The sequence below is a fragment of the Emys orbicularis genome, chromosome 2, assembly GCF_028017835.1.
Source record: "Emys orbicularis isolate rEmyOrb1 chromosome 2, rEmyOrb1.hap1, whole genome shotgun sequence".
In the NCBI taxonomy this organism is placed as follows: domain Eukaryota; kingdom Metazoa; phylum Chordata; order Testudines; family Emydidae; genus Emys; species Emys orbicularis.
The window spans coordinates 117,586,710-117,610,385 of NC_088684.1; the positions used below are offsets into that span (position 1 = coordinate 117,586,710).

General features: G+C 38.4%; 1 protein-coding gene across 1 annotated transcript in view; it reads left to right on the forward strand.

Moving 5' to 3' along the window:
- BLOC1S5 (biogenesis of lysosomal organelles complex 1 subunit 5) overlaps positions 1-16,131 on the forward strand; it is a 29,575-nt gene extending 13,444 nt beyond the window's left edge. Inside the window, exons 4-5 of the mRNA XM_065397724.1 lie at positions 411-469; positions 14,606-16,131. Of these exons, the coding sequence (XP_065253796.1) occupies positions 411-469; positions 14,606-14,785 (239 nt within the window). The 3' untranslated portion in view covers positions 14,786-16,131. The remainder of the gene's footprint in view (positions 1-410; positions 470-14,605) is intronic.
- Positions 16,132-23,676: the final 7,545 nt, after the last annotated feature.

A 23,676-nucleotide genomic window follows, 5' to 3' on the forward strand; every position in this document is an offset into this window, starting at 1 on the left:
AGTAACAAAGAAACAACCAAAACTTAGTGTTCACCCCATCTGGTTCTAGTTATTGGTTTACAAGACTTCTAGATCTTTTCTGCGGTGCTGAGTAGCGCACAGTAACTTGTCAGCAATATTATGGAATATGGGCACAGGAGGACTTGGCTGCCTTTCCTGTTTGGCTTCTAGAAAGCCCAAGGGTACAACTTAGTGCTCTATGTCCACATAGTTAGCATTGTAGAGTGCTTCCTACAAATACTGGGAAAACTTTTCAATCCAAAGGTAAGTGACCCCAGTGGGCAAAACCCACAGTCTTTTTGTGTACAGTGATAGTGTCCCAGTAGCCTCATGGGTTTTAAGCCTCTTTCAGTCAGGTTTCTCTTTGAGCTAGGGCAGCTGATTAATAGACTGCAATTTATTTGTTTCAGTGCAAGCAGCCAACCATAGGATCCTCAGACTCCAGCAGAGGGAGCAGGAAGAAAGAGAGGTAAAGACAGATGGGTGGATTTATAATGTAACCTAAATATAAGACTCTCAAACTCATCCACAGCAAATTTTCTTGCTACCTAAAAATTCTTCAGTAAAACATAATTTAGGAATACGTTTTTACTGTCATTTGCTAAAAATTCAACTTCCTTTGGAATGACATCTGCAAATGTAAGAAGGAGCTGAATAAAGCAGCCAGGAGTCTGTGTTATAGGAACACAAGACTGATAGAGCCACCAGCTCCTCCCTCACTCTCCAAATGTTTGGAAATATCTTAAAAATCTCCTTTTCAATATTTTCCCCCTCTTTGCTCAGAGTGGTATTTGTCACATACTGGAGAAATTAAAAAAACCAAAAAAAAAACCCCCACACCTTATTTTCTGTGGAACAAAAAACTCACAAATCTACCAGAATGGAAATGTTAAGCTTTCCTGGTTAGCTGAAAACATTGAGCATGTTATTGCTTCTTGAAAAGGAAGCATTTCATGCTTGTGCACTGGTTATTTAATGAAAGGCCATATTATAGGAATATGTGAATCATTGGAATCCCTCAATGGGCTGCACTTTGCTTGTTTGAATTACATCTACTCTAAACCTCAAATTTGGAAAATTGTACAAGAAATTAGTTTCCTATGGTACTTCTGCATTTTCCCATTTCACCTTTCATGATTGTATTTCAAAATGGTACTTTATAATTCTGTGGAGATGCAGAAAATGCCAGAACTGAGTCACATGAACTAAGACGTGCAGTGATGTGTATCAGCAGGTGTTCAGATTTTTCCTTCTTTTCCTTGCAATATGTCATGCTTTTCATGATCATCAGAGATGGCTAATCTAGCTGCAGTAGAGTACTGGCACTGTGTGAATAGTATCATGTCATGGGCCCTGCCAACATTTAGGTTCATTGTACCTAACACTGAAATGTAGATAGGAAACTAGATAAACCTTCTGCCTCTTGTAGTTCTGCTATTCTTTCTGAAGTGAAATTGAAAAAGGTGGCTTGCTCTGTTTCAGAATGTTCATATTACTATATCTCCCCACTCCAAGTATCAGGTTTATAGCTAGAGCACTAATCACAGCTACAGTTAAGGTTGTGTGCATGTTTCTTTTAAGGTGTGGTAAAACTTTAACTTCTTGGGTTGAAACTTCCCAAGTCTGGTCACTATCAGGGAGGGTGACTTTTTATTTATATATTTAATTTTATTTTAATTTGAATGAAATGATTCAGCCACTTTAGAGAGAGAGAGAGAGAAGAATGGGACAAAATGCTTTCCCTTATTGCATGGTTTTTTTTTGTTTTTTTTGTTATAAATAGAAAAAGCCAAAACAGTTTATCGCGCTAATGTCAAAATGGCTGGCGTTAGCAACTTGAAAGTAGTTGGGGAAATACTTCTCAGTGAGGAGGGAAGTGCACTTTGAGTGTTCCAATGAAAACTGGGTCTTGTTTGTGGTATTAGAGTTTGAAAATACTCTCTCCACTTGTACAATTCCACTTAGCTACTATTATGAAACTTCTAAATGAAGGAGTGCTGTACTGTGCATACATATCTGATTAATTTAGGTGTAGAGTGATTTTTGTGTGCCGCCAAAGGTGTCCATTGAACGAGGTAGCACTCTATGGGCTCTCATCCACAACTGGGTGGTCTAGTCATATAGTTCCAGGTTGTGGAATGTTCCCCCCCCCCCCAATCTTTGAGGATAGGTAGGAAACCATAAAAATATCCATTAAAAAGTTTTAAGAACATGCCTGTGAATTGCATACATTCTTTTTTCTTTCTATTTTTTGTGTGTGTATGAAGTAGAGCAGTGCCTGCAGATAAGGTTACCTAACATTTCCAAGTATAAATCCCCATTTTCAATTGCTTTTAATTTTAAACATTGGGTGAAATTTTCCATGTTTGGTCTCTGCCTCAGTTTGAATCTTTTTAGTAGTTTCAACAAAAATAGTTCAACTGTTTCGAACAGCGAGGTTAGGGGGAAATGGGTATCTTTGCCAAAGTGTGGGTTTTTTGGTTTGTGTTTTTTGTTTTCATGTGGTGGTGGTTTTTTTTTTTTTTTTTTTTGGCATTGCCGAAAACGTAACACATTCAGAACAGGTATCACATGTCTCAACAGTACTCTAGAAGATCTCGATTTTGCTACTGACATAGCTTTCAATGACAGTTCAGCCAATATGCAAGTAAAGACTGGAAGACTGTCCAGCATTGCAAAAAACAGGGTTAATACTTGCTTACGAAAAGTAAATTTGAGAAACCCAGCAACGCCCAACTCAAGTATTTGATTTATGAGGCAAAGGAATACAAGAAGGTAGTCAATTTGCATACCTTGATAGTAAAGTGCAAATCAGTGGCGATGCCCACAAGGAAATAACATCACAAATTGGCATGGTGGAAGCTGCGTTCACCAGTTTAAACAAGATTTGGTCATAAAAAAAATCTACAACTTAAAGAACAAACTGAATCTTCAACTCAAATGTTGGTTCTATCTTAATGTAAGGATGTGACAACTGGAAATCCACCAAATGGGGTACAGACAGATATCTAAATGCCATGCAAAACAAATGCCTTAGAAAAACACTAGGTATTAAATGGAATCAATATATAACAAATACCATGATTTGTCAGAGTTCAGCACCTTTTTATTTGTGAAGTTCCCAGAAAAGAAGATGGATATATCTGAGACATGTTAAGAATGAAACCAGAGAGTCTACCATGTCATGTGTGCTATTGGACAGCTGGAAGAATATGCAAAAAGGGTTGACCAAAAGAATGCCTCCAAACACCACTCATAGGGAAACTTATGGGACTGGATGACTGAGGACATGCAAAGAGCGAGTCAGGATAGACCGAAATGGCACAGAATTGTTTGTCCACTAAGCAATGTTTGATGGTGCAGGAAGGGTTCAGAATTTTTAATAATAAAGTGTTTTTTGCAATGTAGAGCAAAAACTTAAAATTTCATAGGGGGATAGCAAGGTGCCTTTTGCTATCCCTGTGAAAATCACTCCAGATTCTGCCAAATTAATGAACAGCCAGGAGAAATTGCCATTTGCACAGCATAGTAGAACTTGTTCAACCTGGGTGAAAGTCTATGACCTGTATTTTGCAAGAGGTCAGACTAGATGATGGTCCCTTCTGGCCTTAAAATCTATTTAAGTATCACTCTCTTCTCTAATGGGTGGTCCACATTGAAGATAACAACCTATCAGAGAAGTTATTCCTTTAGTTTAAGTGGTTAGAGGTCTGTGTTGTTGGTCTTGAAATCCTTTGTTTGAACCCTGATGATGAATAATATGTGAGGGCTATTATGATTGCACACAACAGAAATTTTGAGGGTTTTTTTCAAGTTATTTTAATAAAATAAAACTAAGAATGAGGCAAAGGTCCTGCAAACAGCCTCATTGATTATGCAACCCTGCATCAGGAACAGGCAATCTTAATTCTAGAATTTCTTGTCTTCCGAGTGCTTGGCTTTGCAAACTTAATGTTTTTAAAGTATTTATTTTATATGGAAAAGAGATATAGATATAATCTCCCTTATCCCATTCATTGCAAACTTTTTTAGAATATGATTTATATATTCCTCTTTATTATTATTTTTTATTTTGCCGATTGGATTCTTATGCCATACCTGTCATTGTGCTACCCGATCATCTTAAAACCCATAATATCGTGTATGTACAAGGAGCCATAGTGGAGTTGCATATATAACCTTAACTATGATCTATCTTGACTTCTGAGTTTCTAACAGTGCAACCTTACCACTCTCTTAATGTAGCTTTGCTTATGGAATATCTTTTTCATGTGCCAATATAGTTGCATTGGTGTGGCTTAATTCACTTCAGCTTCAGAATTTAACAAAGGTCATAACATGGCTTTCTATTTTTAAATGTCATCTCTTCCCTGCCACTGTCTCTTAGAAACTGCAAATGGTGTTAATCCAACTGTTTTGGACATTAGAAGACAGTTGAGGATTATTTTATTTAAAAAAATTGGACTTGAAAATTCTTACTTATTCTATCTCTGGGTAAACTAAATACATCTATATTTTATTCTTCCCATGAGTGTCATTAATTTTTCTGCAGTGTGATGTCACAGAACTTATATAAAAGTGTGTCTTTTTAATACATTTTCTTTTTAAACGGCTTTTTTCTTGTTTTTTTAAATTTTTGCCCAGTACCACATTGCCATGAAATGCTGTGGACATATTTGAACAGCAGGAAATTATTGGCTTGTCTAATACTTAAGACATAGATTCTTAATTATAGCTAACCAGGAGTTAAAATATGACTTTGCCTAATGATTCCTGGCTACATATCCTAATAGAATTGTACAATAGTATGAATTATTTAAGACTTCTGGTCTGATCAGGTGTAGTTGGGTGTGCATATACCAACTTGCATTTCAGTTCTTCCACATGTAGGAAGGCATTGGCATGCGATGTAGTATTGTATCCTTGTGTCTAAGTTGTCAACACACAACAATTTAGGTCAGTATGCAACTTATTACATATATGATGATGCATTATATTGTGGCCACATAACATCTGTAAAGAAAATCATGGGGCTTCTTGTGTGTGGATTCTTTGATCGTTGGATTGTGATTAGTAGGTAGTGCCATCTTTTATTTACTTAGGTCTGACTTAATTTGCTTTTTGGAGCACTAGAATGTGCATTAAAAATTGGTAAGCGCTCTATTTTAACTTGCATTTTAGGAACTAAGGATTTAAATTATAGAACTTTCAAAAAGTTTTTTCAGTACAATGAAAGAATTTCTGTTCAGGCAGTCTCATGTTGTTGAATTAGGATAGTTGCACAAATGACAATACAGAAGTGAAGAGTTAAAATTAGATTATACTTTGAAAAGCTACTCTTTAAAAAAAAAAAAACATTACAGTGAGTTCATTCTTTGTGTCTCTTATCCAATGTAAAACATTGTCAGTTTTCAAGTTAAAATGTCTTTTCTAACTGGCAGCCCTGTAAACTTATGGTGAGATTTGAAAATCAAGTTGGTTCTTTCTGGTTTATTCATCATTCTTTGCAATCCAGAATCTGCAATTGGAAGTTTTAAAACTTTTCTCTAAAAATACCCCTACTCTCCTGGGGGAGGGGAGTTTATTCTGCTGGTTGTGTCAGGGCAAGAATATAATCAAGCTCACGTTCCAATAGCTGCATTGGTTCCGCAATGCTAACAGAAATATAAAGTAGTAAAAGCTTATAGAAAAGTAAATAGTTGTTACTGTGACTACATATAAGGCACAAATCTGAGGGGGAAAAGGTGCTGTTTTCATAGTCACTTTTATTAGTATAACTGCATTTTAAAAATGTAGGCGTCATTTATAACTTTGCAGTAGTAAAGGCTTTGAATTTAACAAGTCAGAAGGAGTTTTCTAGATGTGCTGACATTTTTTGAAGATTACAGAGTCTAATCCTTCTAGCTCCTAATACGTGAATATGAATTTTAGTTTTGTTATTTGTAATAGACACTTCACAGCTGGAGTATCTATATTGTAAAGGAACTTCAAGTTAGCAATATCTTAAGTTTTGTATGCTTAGGAGTGTGCCTCTTCTAATTATCTGTGGAAGTTCCCTGCATTATTATAGAAGGGGGTGACTTCCAAAATGCAAACCTCCCATGCTACACATAATTCCTTGACCTGGTGAATAGAGATGTTTCAGAAATTACATGACACAGTAACATTACGCACCTCAGCTGGGGAAATAATGGAAAACATAAGTGTCAACAGAATATGATGTTTGCTTTCTCATTTACTTCCCCTCCCCTTCAATATCCATAGTGATTAACTACTAAATCTAATAACTTCACTGCCTAGTAAATCAGTCCGCTGTGTATTAAGATCTTCAGGTACCTTGCCTATATAAAGCCAGTATTTTTATGGTATATGTTCATATTAACATTTTAGAACACTAGTAGATTTTCATTTTTCATTTATTTCCCTTTCCTTTCAGAGTATATAGGCAGTGGAAGCACAGCTTCCCACAAAGGTTGTAGTATTTACATGTTAAGCCTGCTCTGTTTTATTATTCTGTGTCCAGAGGTAGCTGAATTTCCATCCAGATCTCCCAGTCTTCAAATATTTATTATCCCTTAAGACAGGAAGAATAAGCTTTGGAAAACATTGGTTCTCATTTGGGCAGTCTATATTTACACATGTGCAGAATTCCATAAAGATCTTTTGGTTTGTTTGGTTGTCACTTGAATTTAAATATCAACAGAAAAATATCAAATGCTTGGGTTACGGTAAATATTTTTGCTTCTGTGGCACATTAGATAGATAAATTTATAATCTATTCTAAATTTAACTTTGGCTTTGTAGAGGAGTCAAAAAATAAAATTTGAAAATTCTGGAAATGAAGTATCCAGGATATTTCTTGCTGGCACTGCTGAAATTACAAATTAAGGTTGTAAGGCTCCCACTCCAGTACCCCAGTTGTCCAAAGCAGAGGTCCCAAAACTGTGGGGTGTGCCCTCCCATGGGGGCACAGAGGAACATTCGTGGGATGCATGGTGGTGCCCAGGCCAGCCCCCATCGGGGTCAGGGAGGGAGCGCCACACTTCCAGACCAGCTCCACCCCCAGCCTTGCTCCTCCCCCAAAGCTCCACTGCTGAGGAAGCCTTGGCTGTGCAGTAATGGAGGGGGGCGCAGACAGGTTCTGTTACTGGTGGGGGGAAAAGGGAGTGCAACTGTTTGAGTTTGAGCACCACTGCCCTATGTTATCCACAAACTTCAAAGAGTTGATTTCCACAGACATAAACCAGATTAGCTGAAAGAGTGCTGTGAAGCGCTCCAGCGCATGAAGAATCTAAGATTGCTGTCTTTACAGTGGTTCTAGCTCCTGCTGACCTGAAATGCCTGGCCACCAGACTGCTAGGCTAACATGTTACTCCTTTTAAAAAAAAAAAAAAAAAAAAATGCAGATGTCAAAATTTCAATCAACATTAGCATTGGAACTGTGATGCACATGAGCTTTCCTTCCATAAAATCCAGTTTATATCACCATGTTCAAAGTACAGGCTGATTAGCAGGAGTACTCAGCACATAAATGTGTCCTTAACTGAGTGGGCATCTTGTATTCTTTTTCAGGGCTAGGTCCACAGATCCTCAGTGTAGCCTGTCTGTAGATGTAGGGTTTAGAATCAAAGCTGATTGGACAGTTGGTGAGGGACTAGCCCCTGCTTTCCAAAGACCCCCTCAATTTTGTTCTGCCTCCTGTACGTACTGGCAGGGAAGTGGAATCCAGCACCAACTACAAGAGAGCGAGAGATCTTTTGTTAATGAGTACTTTGGATAATCTTTGGTCTAATTTGGATGTGTTGGTCAGCTGCTGGACATCAAAAAATCTTCCACAAGATATTTCAACTCTATGAAGTATTTCTGCATCTGGGCAAGATAAAGGTTCTGGTCCTCACCAGTCTTTCATGCTCTTTATTCTATACTGCTTTCATCTCAGACAATCATTTCTCTCCCTCAGCTCTGTAAAGAGTTTTCCTGGCTGTAGTCTCAGCCTTTTATCCTTCAATTCAGGATTTAATGTATTTTCTCATGTGCTACAGTGCCAGGATTCCTAAAATGCCTGCTTCATGTGTTGTCTTCCATCTGGGAGCTAATGCTGTCTTGGGACTTAAATGTGCTTGCCAAACTAATGGAACCTCCACTTGACATGTGGTTTGATTGCTCTCTCTACCATATCTTACTAAAGACTGTTCTTAATGATAATCACATTGGTCCAAAGAGCTTATGAGATGTAGACACTAATGGTTGACCTACCGTATACCATGTTCTTTCTCACCTGAAGTTCCCTTTTTTACGTGACTTCTGATTTCCACTTAAATCAGGCTGTTAACATGCTTGTGGTGAACCTCTGCTTCCACCTGTTTCCCAGCTACATGTGGGAACACTAGGTTGCGTTGTCTAAATGTCAAGAAGATCTGAATTCTTATCTGAGTAAGATTAACCTGTTCTGTAAATCACCCAGAGTATGTATAACACATGGAGTTTATGCCAGGGGCCAGTGAACTTCCACTCCAAGACTGTCAAATTGGATCAGACTCTGCATCCACACTTGAGTAAGCAGGGATGCTAATGCCAACTGGTCTGAGGATGCATTCCTCCTTGTCTAAGGTGATCTGTATTGCATGTCTCAAATGTCTCCAAAATACAGGGTCTATGCAAAGCTGCTACCTGGAATTCTATCCATATTTTCCAGCATTACTCCCTGGAGTTAGCATTTAGATTTGTGTACTCAACTTGGGAGAGTTAGACCTATAATCTCTTTCAAGCAGTCCTCAGAACCCGCCTCATTGTGATCTAGGGAGCTGCTAGTCACTCACCTACTTGCATGCATTTTCAAAGAAGGAAAAAATAGATACTTAGCATACTAACTGGTTCTTTGAGAAAACTGACTGCCTGGGTCCACAATTCCCATCCTCCTCCCCCACTATTTCAGAGTTTTACAATAAATTCTTTAGTGAATGGAAGAAACTGAGTGGCATTTGGTGCTATGCTGGTATATTCTCAAATGGGGAAACAAAGACAAATATATGGATACCCAGCTCCAATGGACACTGCTGTTGGAGAGTTTGAAATGGCATGTATGGGTGTACATATTCCTACACCATGGAACTGTGCAGGTAGGAACTACAGTCATGCTGGTAAGTAACCATCTTGTATCCTCTGTAGTATATTCTTGTTTTAATTGTAATTTTCTTTATTTTAAACAAACTAGGCTAGTTTTCCTTTGTTGGCCATTTATTTCTGGTAACAAACAGTAAGGTATTTCTTCAACACATGGATCTACGTACAAGTAACAATATTCATTGATAAAGGATAGTTCGTTTGAGCTGTCTTTATCCTTTCTACAGTGAGATCTTTTCTTAACTAGTTTTCCAGCTGACATGACCGAAGCACAGGGAAGTGGTGATATATTCAGGTTGCACAGTAAGCTAGTAAATGTTTCCTGAATGCCAGTCTTCCTGGTATTTCTGAGAACCTATAGCAATTGCAGAATGAAACATTAAAACTTCTAACATTTTTATTCATCGCAGTTTGTTTTAACTCATAAGAGAACTCAAGTGCTCATATAAACAAATTGAGATGATTTAAATGTCTGGACATAAAGTTTGGCTGCCTGATGTCATACCTGTGTCAATAAACTCTAGTATACAAACACTCTGTTTCTTTCTTTTTTTTTTTTTTTTTTTTAATTTGTAGCTTACATTAGCAATAGGAGAGGCTATATTTGTCAGGGAGATTATTGCATATCTTGAGTGATCAGTCACCTTTTAATGATATGCACTGTAAAATCCTTGTGCTGTGTAGCTTTTCTTCAGCATGATGTGAAAATCAACTAGTGCTTCACAACGGGGAGTCTTAATTGTCAGCACTAAGAGGTTAGTACTTTGTCTGGCTTATAAATTAATACATATGGTTAAGGTTATGCCCTAGGCTTGCAAGTGGTTTGACTTTGAGGTGTGAGAAATATAAAGTGAGGGTGTGGGGTATGGAAGGTTCCCAAGGAAGAGAATATCTCAATTGGAAATAACCTGAAATAACATTCCTTTAAGATGAAAATAACTTAGTACTTTTCCACAGTCTTGCAAATCGTCATGAAAATTTACCAGGACAGGCACAAAATGGACTTGTGCCTAGGCTGTTAACACAAAAATAAAATATTTTTGTGGACATCAAAAATTAACTTGCCTTAAATTTTAAAATATGGTAATGATGAATTTGTATAATGTTTTGTTGTACCTAGAATTCATGGTATCACCTAATAACATTGACTTGTGAAAATTCACCTGTTTATTCTAAGAGTCACTCAAGTATGCCTTATAGATCAGATAATTGGAGGTGGTGTGGGTGTGGGGCAGTGTATTTTTGAAGAAAATTCATGTGTATATCTCTAGTATAGTATATGATTGATCATGTCTATGTTGAAAAGCTTTTAAATCTCTCTGGTCACTTAAGGATGTTGTTGGAAAGTGTGAAGTGGATTTTCACATTTTAATAAACTACTTTTACTTCCTGTTTCCCTCCCTTAGTGATTAGGTGTTTTTAATGGTAATGTACTTAAGTATTTTGTTTAAGGATGATATAGGGAATAATATAACTCTTATCTGCAAGTTAATATTTTTTTGCATGTAGTACAGTACTAAAGGGAGCTAGTGTACTAATCCCTCTAGTTTGTTAGTATAGAATGTATCAATGTTATTTCTGAATTCTAGGGAGGGAGCCTCCGAAGTTTATCTATGCAATGACTAAACTGTGTTTAGTGAAAGATTCTTCCTCCCTTCTGGTTCTTTTGAAACATAGTGTTAGTTAACAAGACTGGAAAATTTCCATAAAACCATTAAGGGGAGAATAAACTCCCAGCATCTCTCCTTTCTCTCTTGAAAGCTGTGAGATAAAAGCCATCTTGTTGTATGATCATATTTTTTTGCTGCTTCACTTGATATATGAACAGAGTAGTTTCAAGTTGCTGTATGTGACTTATAGTATACCTTAAGGTTGTGCAGTTCTTTGGATTTTTCACCATAGGCGAATATCAATTTACCTAGCAAAATTAAGTCAAGTACCAGAGAACCTTCTTCTTATTGCTCATGCTGTCATTCTTAAAGACCAGCTGCATAGACAAGAAGCTTCCTGTAAAGGCTTAGTAATGTACATAGTCCTGTTGTGTTCTTATGTTGAGATTAATGTTGAATTTCCTGGCCAGAAGTGAGAGTAATAATGACAGAGCTAGCAGTTGGGGAAATTAGAATATAATTTTGTAGGTGCATTGATGGGGATGGTTTTGGGTGTCAGTGAATAAAATGTTAGAATTAAGGCTGAGGGAATCATGTAGCTACCTCTTGGTAATGCAGACATTTGGGGGTAGGGAGGCAACTCCCTGAGACAGTAGGAGAGAACCTGGGCTATATACTTTTTTAAATTGTAGCATGTGTCAAATGTGCAGGACTGACAGCCCTGGAGACCCAAATCCTCCATTCACAGGAGGCAGCAATGCAAGCTTCTGCATACATCCCCACCTTGTGTGCCTGGGCCTTCAAATAGAGGGGAAAGAGGATAGTTCACTCTTCATGCCCAGGACTTTCATTTTTACCTGCTGAGACTGCCAAAGGTATGCCAAGGCAGTGTTCTTTGTGATATGGGTACCTGTCCTCTTGAGACCATAAACTCATTTTATACAGGCCACTCAACAGCCATCAAATAGCAATGATTTAAGGGTTTTATTGCGTTAGGTCAGTGCTTGAACCTGTGATCTAGAAGTGAAAGGCTCAGTACCCCCAAACCATTGAGTCTTTTTTTGGGTTGAAATTTCCACAGCACTATATGGCTGGAGAGAATGAACACACTACTGTGTACTGTCTGTCACCCAATCATTCCTGCTTGTTTGCTCTGGCATATGCTAGTTTTAATGTCATCTTTGCTTTCTGATCTTTAAAATGTATAGTATTCATATCTTCATAGTCACATCTTCAAGTCTCCGTTTATATTGCGGATCAGTTTACAACCCTGTGGACTCATTTTTATTTTGTGCATAATATCATTACTCTATGGAAGTTAGGACAATTCTGTTAAGATACATTTACTTTCTCATTAGTACACTGCCTGTATTTATTTAAAGGGTAAAAATTACAGTAATTGTTTTTCAGCATTAAATTGTTTAATCCCATTTGATCATATTTTTGAGGAACCCAAAGAGCCTGGCTGTTAATATCACTTTGTCAATGTCTTTCTTTTGGGTCAAGACAAACTAGAAAGACTGTTTTGGAGAAGAAGAAAAAAGGGTGGGGAAGGAAGCAACCTTCTGCCTTTTGACCAATGGTTTTTAATATCCTAAATCATTTGGGGAGCCTTAGATATAATAGATAATAGATATCTAAGGCTCCCCAAATGTCCAATGGTTTTATCAGCTCAGTGACTTTATACGTGGGTGGAAATGGTACTGCAGAACATGGTGATACTTGCTGTTTTCCCTGCAAACCATTCATGTTGTCAGGGGTGCAGTCTAGTCCAGTCTGAACTGTGGTTACTTGCAGGTAGGCACTTTATAATCATTCAGATACACTATTAATAACTGCATAAACAATTCATTAACACTTCAAAAATTTGAAAAGGTATAGACATTCCAGCTCTCTGGTGGGACTACAGGTACATATTTTTTTTAACAGCTGCTCTGTTTTGTATAGAAGATATGTAGAACTTTTCAATGAGTGATACTGTAACAGTACTTTGAGTGCTATGTGGTAAAATTAGCATGTTCACACCATGATTTATTTTTGCATGAAAAAGCTAAATACATAATATGGAGAAATAAAAACAAGCTAGACATCATGTAGTGTCAATCCATCTTAATTTGCTAAAATATTGGATGAATATATGAGTTTGCACAATTGTACTACTCCTATGCTGAACTACTCTATGTAGAAAATAGTAGCTGATGGATAGAAAATGCTGATGTACTTTCACCCATGGAGGATCAACAGAACTGATGTGCTGTACAGAGTTATTGTGATTTCTGTGTTCTTGGAATAAAACACTAGAAGGTCAGACTATTACTATTGCTTACAAATATTCGGTAAAAGCTCGTCTTTTAATGTCTGTACATGTTTCTTTAGAACAGTCTTCCTTTCAAGACAAGGAGGTGAACAGAATCCTATTTACCAGAAACAATGAGTAATGTGGAAGCTTGAGGAAAAATTACCGATAGTAAATATGTATAAAAACCATTAGGCATAGTGAGAACTTGTTGGCTAAGAGAGAAACACAATCTACCAATTCCCAAAAGTCAAAATATGAAAATAAGAACTACAAAGATGGTCTGTCTTTTCCTTTGACCTTAGAGGTTCCTTCATCAAGACTTGTTTCTGGTGGTAATATAGAACCTTACCATTATAGTGTTTTAGAAATTTGTTTTGTTACTAGTTTAAAAATGTCCATTGAGATATGTAAACATGTTCTTGTTTCAGTTAACAAAACACTAATTTTTATACTGAGGTTGATGTGTAAGGTAATGACCAACAGAAAAATAGAACTAACACAGTGAAGGATGGACTGAAGTATACTACATGTACAGTGTATAGTACACACTATTTTGTTACCCATTTTGGTCTGTTGTACTAAATTTTGAGGCACTCTATAGTTATAGTTGTGATGGGATTTCAGCCATTACAAGAGGCATCGATTTTGCACTTGTCCTTGTGATGTTTGAAGAACCACCTCTCTTTTTAGCCTCCAGTGCTGGAAGTCCGGAATCCTCAGTGCAAATACACACAGTAAATGAACACATTTGACTCCCTGAAATTGTACTTTATTTCTCAATCTCAGATGTGAAATATAGTGGGCACAATATTTTCCAATATCAGCCTTTTGTAACACAAAGTAGATGTATTTTGAAAGCATTGTTAAACCATAGAATCACCTATGTTTGTCTTTGCTGTGCCAGACATAGCTCCATGGCTGGTCAGAAAGAACTGGGCTAAGACATTTTTAAAAAAATGAGCTGGAGTTTACTTAAACAATCCCCTTCCAAATTCTAAGCCATGCTGAAATAGCCAAAAATTCTTGCTTAAATGAAGAATTTCTCTGTCTGAGGGTCTGGCCAGTTTCTTTCAATATGAACAAGATAACGCTGTGTCCATTTCCACTCTAGGTATCTGCAGTGTATGTAACCAAGATGGAGACTACAAACAATAAATAGCATATTCCTGTGATCAAAAGTGCTTTTTAAAAACAAAATGTGGGCAAGTGGAGTAGGCCATACTAAGATCAGGAGTAGTGTTAGGAATAGTTCTTCCAACATCAGATAACAGAAATTACTTGGATTGTAGCTGAATGGAAGTGTTAGCTTTAGAGTTTGATTATTATTATTTTTTCTTTTTTTGGTGACTAGTCTAGAATGGAGGCAAGTTGCCATAAGTTGCATGATGAGGCTGCATGGTTATCACTTTTCTTTTGATTTGTGCAGTGTGACTAGATGAATATAACTTACTTTCTGATGCTGGAATGAAAGCTGGACTCTTTAATATGTTTGCTTTTGTAAGGTCATCAAATCTGCATTAACCCACGGTCTTCATCTAGAAACCGTTTCTATAACTTTCCTTTCTCCTCTCAGCTTCAGACTGACACGCTAATGGCTGGTGAAAAGCAGCGTCTAGCCCACTGGGAAGTGTTCATGAAAGACCAACACAACAAACGAGGAGAAGTGGATGAAGAGCACAGAAAAGCAATGGCGCGCCTTAAAGAACAATATGCTGAGATGGAGAAGGACCTGGCTAAATATTCTTCTTTTTAAGACCTTTTTCGTTGTTGTTGTTTTTGTGTGTGCCAGTACTCTCTTGCTTCAGACTTATCAGAACAACACTGAGGTTCTTTCAGAAAGCCTAATCAAAATAGAGGTAAAACAACCCCCACATCCTGCTGTAACTAGAACAAAAGTTTGATTTAGCAAGAAGAGTTTTGCATACCTCCAACTTTAAGTGCCTCTACAAGCTTGTTTTGTTCAAGGTGATTGGTGTTATCACTATCTTAGTTTGTAGGACAGGCAGGTCTAGAAATGGAGTTCTGCCTTTATACCATGGCTACATCAATGTAGGGAGTTGCAAACTAGAATTCCTTGGCTTGTGAAGACAGCCTTGTCTGCGGGGAAGAAAACAAAAACTAAATTATCTCTGTATAAGGCCACAGCCCTGCCATAGAGAGCAGGTATTATAAATGCAAGCCATGCTTGGCTGAAATTAGGATGTACACACACTCATTAACAGTTATTTTGGGAAAACCAGCAGGTCTTGCAAAACAGTGGATTCTGAAAGGCTAGAATGCGTTACTCGGGTACAGTTACAGCTGCACTGTTATGAAGTTGAGTTGAGATATTGATTGCTCTCTAAAATAGGCACCATAAGAGTGGCTGTGAGGTCACAGGAAACAATGATGTTTCTCTCTATGTAACTGGCTCATGGCATTCTTGTAGCTTTACACTCCTAAGAATACCTCCCACCGCCCAAACCACCTAAAAGTAACTTTTAAAAGTATATCAGTCCTTCCATTAGCCTTTTATCAGGTACGGTATTTACCTTAAGTATTTGTCCTGCCATTGGTGCACTCAGTAGGATGAGCAATGCCCACCTTATTGGGACTTATTACCTAAAATCTGTTGTGATAACCTTAATACAGTTGAGGAAAGATCTCTTTTGTTTTTGTCATGGCATGGCATGGCAATCAAGTAAGTGGCATTAAAAATGAAGCATCTGCAGTATTAATTTGTGTTCTGATTAACAGGAGTATTTGCGAGCTCCTGTGATCACCGTGATCTTTTCTTTTTATTTAAAATCTTCATGTAATAGCAATATAACTGAATGACTAGCTTAATTATCCTTTTGTAAACCAAGTGAAATTAAATGCAATAACAGAATGAAACTTGATGCAAGCTAACCTGAGGGACAGGAAGATCTTTCAAATATTATTTTAAGTACTATGCAATATAAAATAAAAACAGGTAAAAATAAACAGAACTTGCTCATTATCTGTGTTGGAATTGCACTATGCAGACAATGGTTGCCTGTGTAAATTTATGGCTTGGTGTCAAGGCTCCATTCCTGGCAGCATGTTGATAATGTGATTAAAGTTAGCAGAGGAGATGGAATAAGTATTTGAGATTTCTTTCAATAACACTGAATTCCTGCCAAACTGCTCTATCCGCTACTGTAGGCCTGACAGCTTCATCAATCATCATCAGGTACCTGGACTGAAAAGAGCACTTGCTGACACTGGAGCATGGTGGAATGTTGTTTAATTCTGTTGTGGATGGAAAAAACATAGATGGCTCCAAAGTATTCCACATATAAAAAGTGAGGAGAACCTACTAACGAAAACCCCTATTGAATGGAAGATGATTTCTGGAATATCTCTAAGTTATGTACCCATTCATGAATGGATGCTGTAACTAAGAGCCCGATTTACGTGCTTCATCAGAAAAACAGAAGATAATGTTGCCTGTCTTTAGGGTCCAGAGTCTCAATAGCATTTGTTCATTTTAAGGATAAACTGAAAACACTCTCTTCCATGAGAGGTTTTAAGAATGAATGTCCTCAAAACCAAAATAACTTTCTGAAAAATGTACACCTCTACCCCAATATAACGCGACCCAATATAACATGAATTCGGATATAATGCGGTAAAGCAGCACTCCATTGGGGCGGGGCTGCGCACTCCAGCAAATCAAACCAAGTTCGATATAACGCGGTTTCACCTATAACGCAGTAAGATTTTTTTATTTTTTTTTTGGCTCCCAAGGACAGCATTATATCGAGGTAGAGGTGTACTTTAAGTCTCATTTGGTACTGAGTGAGTTTGATTTGTGTTTTATTCCTATAAAATAATACATAATATCAGATCCACTCAGTTTTGAACAAAAGTAAACCTACCTGCATCTCTGTCCCACTTGAGGGCTGATAAAAATGATATAGATGTTGCAAGGCTAGTGTATGCTGAACATCTGCACAAGAGTAATAATTTTAAGCCTAGAACTGCACTTCATTGGCCAAGAAAGCCCAAAATAAATTAAATGAATGATACTACCTAAGGTTAACTCTTTTCAAAAACCAGTGGTACTTTGTGTTTTTGAAAATTCCCCCTCAATATTCATTTTGGGAATTTATGCATTTAGGAAATATTTTGAAGAAAAGTGCTTAAAGTTGATCTTTAACATACAAACAAACATCAGTCTGCTTGTTGGCCCACTTCATTGGGAGACTACAAGAAAAATATTTATCACTTAAGTTATTCAGTAGTCTTTATTAATTTTTAAAAATATATATTGTGCTGTAGCTCTTGAAATAAATTAACAGTACATACAACTTGACTTTAGAGTGGTTTAGCAAGGTGGATGAAAAAATAATGCTTGGTTCTAAAACTTAAAAGGAAAACTGTGGTGCTTAGTTATAGCTTAGATAGCTAAATAAGCGCATCATGTATGTATGTATGTATATATGATTTTTTTTTACCTGTCACTCTTTCAATATTTGTTTAGCGAATGAGGCTGTGGTCTATCAGCAGGCTAATGATACTTCAAATCCTACACTATCCTTTTCCAGTAGAGCCCCTGCTGAGAAGTATCTGTTTTACCCATTTGAAGAAAAAATGCATATGAAGGGAGTTTCAAAGTTGGGTGGTAAGCTACGTAAAAGCAATTACATGTTTAGCCTCGCTTAAAATGTTTAAATTCTTAACAATTAAACTTTCCAAAATTGCTTGAGTACTGATACAACTCCCATTAAAGTTGGTTATTAAAAAAAAAAAAAAAAATCCGGTGGAGTCTACTGGGAGTTGGATCAGGCCTTTGACTTTTGCTACATTTGAATGATGATGCTGATGTTTACAATCCTGCTTTGTATCAGACTAAGATGGTAGCTTTCTGCTTGATTGTTAACACTTTTATATTTAGTAGTCTGAGTCTAAACTATATCGATTTATTCTTCTTTGTAACTAGAAGTAGTGGGTAGAATATCCTATACTCACTCGAATTTTCCTTAAATTTTAAGATGAGCTTTCTGTTTTGACACCTACACAACAAGAAAGCAATACTTCTACTTGAAGGATGATGGGGAAAAAACTGCTTCTGCAGTGGTAATAGCCTGCTTAAAAGTATTACTTAGACTAATAGTAGAATAGTCATGATACTTTTTATTTTTGTAATATTGATCAACGCCTTGTTTAAAAAATAAAATTTAAAAATCCTCTGTTCAGCTGTTCTGGGCCTCTAATCTCTTTGATGCCTAAAGCAGACCTTTTATTTTTAGTAGGGAGAAGAGGAAGTGAAGACTCACTTAAATTCTGCTCCCACCTATACCAACCCTAGATGATACCTCTTAAGAGAAATTCCACATCCAAAGACTTGTGGTTGGAATATCACATCTTCACTGACTTTTTATTTATGAAATATATTTTTAAAAACTTTTGACCAAATTTTGTGTCTCTCAAATAACTTATATTAAAATGGAGAAAATAAATGAAAACATTATCACTCATGATTCATTTCATTAAGAGGAGTTAATTCTCCAGTTGAAAAGGGTGTTTTTCCTCTGTACACACCCTGGGCTCTGAAATTTGCAGGTACTCAGTGGTAGATGACAATGTGAGTATGACTGCTTTCAAACGGAGAGGCAAACGTTCCTTAATCATACTAGCACACTCACACGGATAAGCTAGAGAATGATATATAATTGGACCCCAAAATAACTATATGGTAGCTTTTGTACCAGTAAGTAGTGAGACATGTGTTGGACCAAACTACAGATATTCTAGCCAAAAAGCTATACTACTTACCTGCAGTATTTTGCCTGCTTTTTTTGAGGACCAGTAGTGCTACAAGTGCTTCTTGCTACTATGATGATACATCTGATACATTCTAAGAAGAGTTGTTGCTATTGTAGATTCTGTTTAAATAAAAGTTAGCCTAAATGTGTTTCTGAAGTGGAGGCTGACATCACTAACTGTCTTATAGGTGCGTTTTTCACTGCCATCCTTGTATAAACAGTGGATCAAGTTGTCTGAAATGGCTTGAATTAAAGCAGTGGGCTCTTGTCAGAGGAAGCCTCTGACCCTTTTAGTTATCCCATAGTGATAGCACATACTGGAACTAGCAGAAACCAGATTGCTATACAATGCCACACAATATTTAATTAAAACGTAAAAGTGATCTTTTAAAAGTATTTCAATATTAGAGTTGAGTGGTAGAGGGGGGAAAACCCTGGTATTTGTGTACTTTTTGAAACCCATCTCTCCCATTGCCATATGTGTGCGCTATAGAAAATGGTAATAGTAATTGGGGAAAAAATTATTTTAGTCATAGTATCATTTTAAATAAATGCCTTTTAAAAGGCAAGTATCATTTATTTAAAGAAGAAAAAGCATAAAATATTGTATTTGGTGCTATTAGTCCTTCCTACATTAAGGCACTTGCAGGTACAGTAGCAGCTGCTTAGATTTTTTGCTCCCATTAATCTCGGCTGTCCTTTATTTTCAGCAGTCTCTCTACAGTACTGTCCTGCTTCCTTGTTCCACATGAGAGAGGCTGTGTTGGGCCTGAGGGAGCTAGAGCCAGCTCTGTTGATTTAAGTATGGCCTGGAAATCCATGGGTTTGGGACATTACCCAATGCCAAGGACCTCCAAAACTCTGCCCTGGGAGGGATTGCTTCTTATAAAACTCAGTGAGGTGAGCCTTAGGAAAGATCCTGGTCTTTTTGTCAATTTTTCTGTAGAAGGGGAAGGTCCAGTGTGGCTATCTGAGCAGGAGAAATGGTAGTCAATTCTGGTAAGGTTCAGACTTGTGATCCTGGGAATCTACGCATTTCAAACGGGATGTTTTGGCAACTCAACCATTCCATCTCACAAATAACCGTGAATGTGTGTCCAGTGGAGAGGAACTGCAAATAAGAGAGACTTGCACCATCAGTATGACCTAATGGAGCAAACAGTTGAAAGTGGGTGGATAATATTATGTTTTGAATACCTGCAAACTTAAATTTACTAGTCTACTGGAATTCACAACCTGAGCCCACAGAGTATCAATCTTTTTTTAAATGACATCATATTTAAATAGGGTGGGAAAGAACCAGATCACCCTCTGGCATTATTTTAAGAGGTGCATCTAACTCCCACCTTCCAAACAGAGCTAATACTTTGAGAGAGGTATGGACTAGAAACCATTTTCCAGTCTGTTGTGACACATGAGCTCCCATTCTGTGATCTAAAGAATAAATTATTGTTCTTTGAGCAGATCTACATATTTCTACTTAAGGGTACTGCACTGCCTTGTGGTAAAAACCTCTCTAGCAGTGTCAGAACACTTATGTGCCCCTCTGCCTCTCCCCTCAGTGTCACAATGCACTGAGAGCAATGCTATAAAGGTGGCAGAGCGCCCTCCCCAATCTAGTTCCTTCCAACTGCATGCCTGGACGCATGTGAATCACTCCAGTTTCTTTGAAGCCATAGTTTCTTTCTGCTTAGAAATAGTGTTAAGCTCATTCAGTACAGTTTTTTCCTGGTTCTGGGTAATGGAGCTACTTAAATCCCAGCTTCCTCTGTTTCTTCAGAAGTGCTCTTCCTCTCAGCATTCAGTGACCACGTGCCTGGGAGAAGAATGCTCCTGGGGAGACTCACTTGCAGCTCTTCCTTCCAAAGGAAGGCCTTGAGGCTAAACACTCTGGACCCAATCAGGCCTCAGATCATTGGTCTAAGAGACCAGTCTTTGCCCCTGTGGCTATTAGCACCAACTGGCTGTAAGATTCCAAGAAGCTGCAACCCCTGTTGTGGTGGAATTCAGTTCCTGTGGCTCCTCAGTCAAGCCCCCGAGGCTACGCATGTCCAAACCAAGGGCCATGTGGTGGTCAGATGTAACTGTCCTAGTTCCAGAAGAGTGGTCAACAGAGTTCGGCCACCCTTACCAGTGCCATACCTTGTTCCTCCCAGTTATCTGACCCTGATGAAACCCCTGCAGCTGCAGGACCAGGGCCAGTTCTGATGTCCACTTCCAAATCCAGGAAGATGGATTTGATTGATGTATCAGAATCTGGGCCATCAGTGCCTTTGGTTCTGTCTGTCATGGCACAGAGACAAAATGGCTGCTGTTAGCAGTGCTGGTTCATATGCATCATCTGACAAGACTGCTACAGCTCTGAAACAGAGATCCATCTTTGGTAGCAAAGGAAATGGATGTGTGTCAAATGTTGGATCTGATGTCACTTCTTTGGATCGGTTGTTCCCAAGTCAGTTCCAGCTACATCCTTGGTTCTGGAGAGCTCTGTCACCATGACAACTCAGGTTCACCTTCTGGCTCCACTTGCTTCATTGCTTCTGAGTGGGGAAACACAGGGTTTCTAAAAGGAGACATTTTCCCCTGGTCCCAAGATCATCTTCCTTGTCCCCTGTTAAGAAGTAGAGGCCAGAAAACACTGTGTGTCTTTTCCCATAACACCCTTTGCTTCCTCTTCCTAGAACCCCTATACAGGGTCTCCACAAAGTGCCAGATTCCCATTCTTCCCTTTGGTTCCACTGCTATCACCATTATACTCTATATTTGATCCAGAACTGGACCCTTGCTAGGAGGAAGATAGAGGAAGAATACAGAGAGCTGTGGCTCACTTTGTATCATCCTATGGTCTGCCTCCTGCATGTTGCCAAACCCTAGTTGCTGGGGAGACTAGCAATCCTGGGGCCCATGGCCTTATTGGAGGCCACCTCAGGAATTTTTTAATTACCTCTCCATCCACTGGGAGAGTAACATTTCATCTGTTAAGGATCTGGCAATCCAGAGATATTCGGATCTGACTCCTCTGGATCCATTGTCATTATTGACAGTGATGCCTGAAATGCTGCCTGAGGAAGATGAGGAGGAGGTAGATCCTCTCTTTTGATCAGGAACATGTGGAAACTGACTGTGAACCAGATTTATAACTGGATGGTCATGTGGAGGATGCTACACAGTTCCATGACTTGATGGACCAAGTCTTCCTGCAGTGTCTGTGGAAGAGATTTCTCACCTGGTATTTGATATCCTTGGGGGAACAGAGTATCCCAACCCATTTTAGATGGTTTGCTACAGCCTGCTAAATCCATGTGAGCTATGCCTGTTTCTTGTCAGTCTCTTTCTAAGAAAGATGACAATTCTCTCTCTGTTCTCCAATGTGAGAAGATAAGTCTATGGGATTGGTGTATTTGTTTTTCCCTCCCAGATACAAATCCACAGGATAGATGTTGTGACAAAGTAGATGTGGACCATCTCAGCAGAGAGAGCTCTCAGATACTTCAATGGTCCCTAAAGGATCAGTTGGTTCAGACTATATTCTCTGTCTGGGTCAACTAGAGGTGGACCTGTCTGCAATGAGTGCTAAAGTGTCACCTTTTCCGTTCCAGAGAGGGCAGGGACAGTCACTCCCAGTCAGATGCCTTCCTTTTGCACTGGAGGAAGGACTTAATGTACGCTTCCCCCCGCTTTCCATTAGACACATCGGGACAGGGTAAGGATGATACTCATTGCCCCGGCTTGGTCACTTAAGCAGTGGTTTACTGATCTCCTTCAACTGTCTGGTGAAGTCTGTGTCTTCCTCTGTCCCCAGATCCCCTGTCCCAACAGGAGGGCAGGATCTCTGAAACTCTTCACCTGATGGTGTGGGTAATAGGACTCTAAATACGTATGCTCTTGAGCAGTCATGTTCTGAGTCTGTGCAGGATACTAATTAACTCTTGAAAACAATCTACTAGAAACTGTTACCATCTAAAGTGGTCCAGATTTCAGATTTAAATGAAAGGACGATCTGATTCTCCTGTATCTGCTTCCATTCCTTGTGTTCTGGAATATGTAATGTACTTAGAGAATTAGAGTTATCTAACTCGTTAAAAGTTAATTTGACAGCCATCTTCACATAGCACGTTCTAGTTGATGGCAGATGGCTGTTTGCTCAGTTAAAAGATTGAAAGTGTTATCAAATGTGTATCCCTCAGCTAGGGATCCTTTCTCTTCTTGGGACCTCAACTTGATGTTGGCCACGCTGGTAAAATTACCCTTTGTGGCCCTTAGCTGACCAAGACAACTTTTTCATTATTGCCATCACATTGTCCAAGAGAGTGAGTGAATTAAATGCCCGTATGGCTGACCCACCTTTCACTTCTTTTCATAAGGACAAGGTAGTTCTCAGGCGTGATCCCAGATTTTTACTTAAGGTAGTATCTGATTGGTGTGGAAATCAGACTATTAATTGGCTATTTCCCCCCCTTAAGCCACACTCTAATAAGGAGAAATCAGTTCTACACACTTTTTGGATGTTAGAAGGGCTATTACCCTGACAGAACTAAGTTTTCATAAATCATCTAAGTTGTTTGTGTCTTGTACGCAGTGTGGTTCTTGGGATATGGTTTCATCCCAGACTATTTCTCAGTGGATTAAACAATGTATTGTTGAATGCTACATGCTGGCAAAAGTCCCTGTACCTGTTGTAATTTGACTGTATTCCACTAGAGCTGTGGCAACTTCCTTCGCCTGTCTTAGGCAGATGGCAGTTGCTGAAGTTCGCAAAGCTGCAACCTGGACTTTGGTGCATACCTTCTCTAAGTACTGTGCTCTGAACTTGGCTTCTAGGGCAAACACTGGATTTGGCAGAGTGGTGTTTCGGTCTTGTAATGGGGTGATG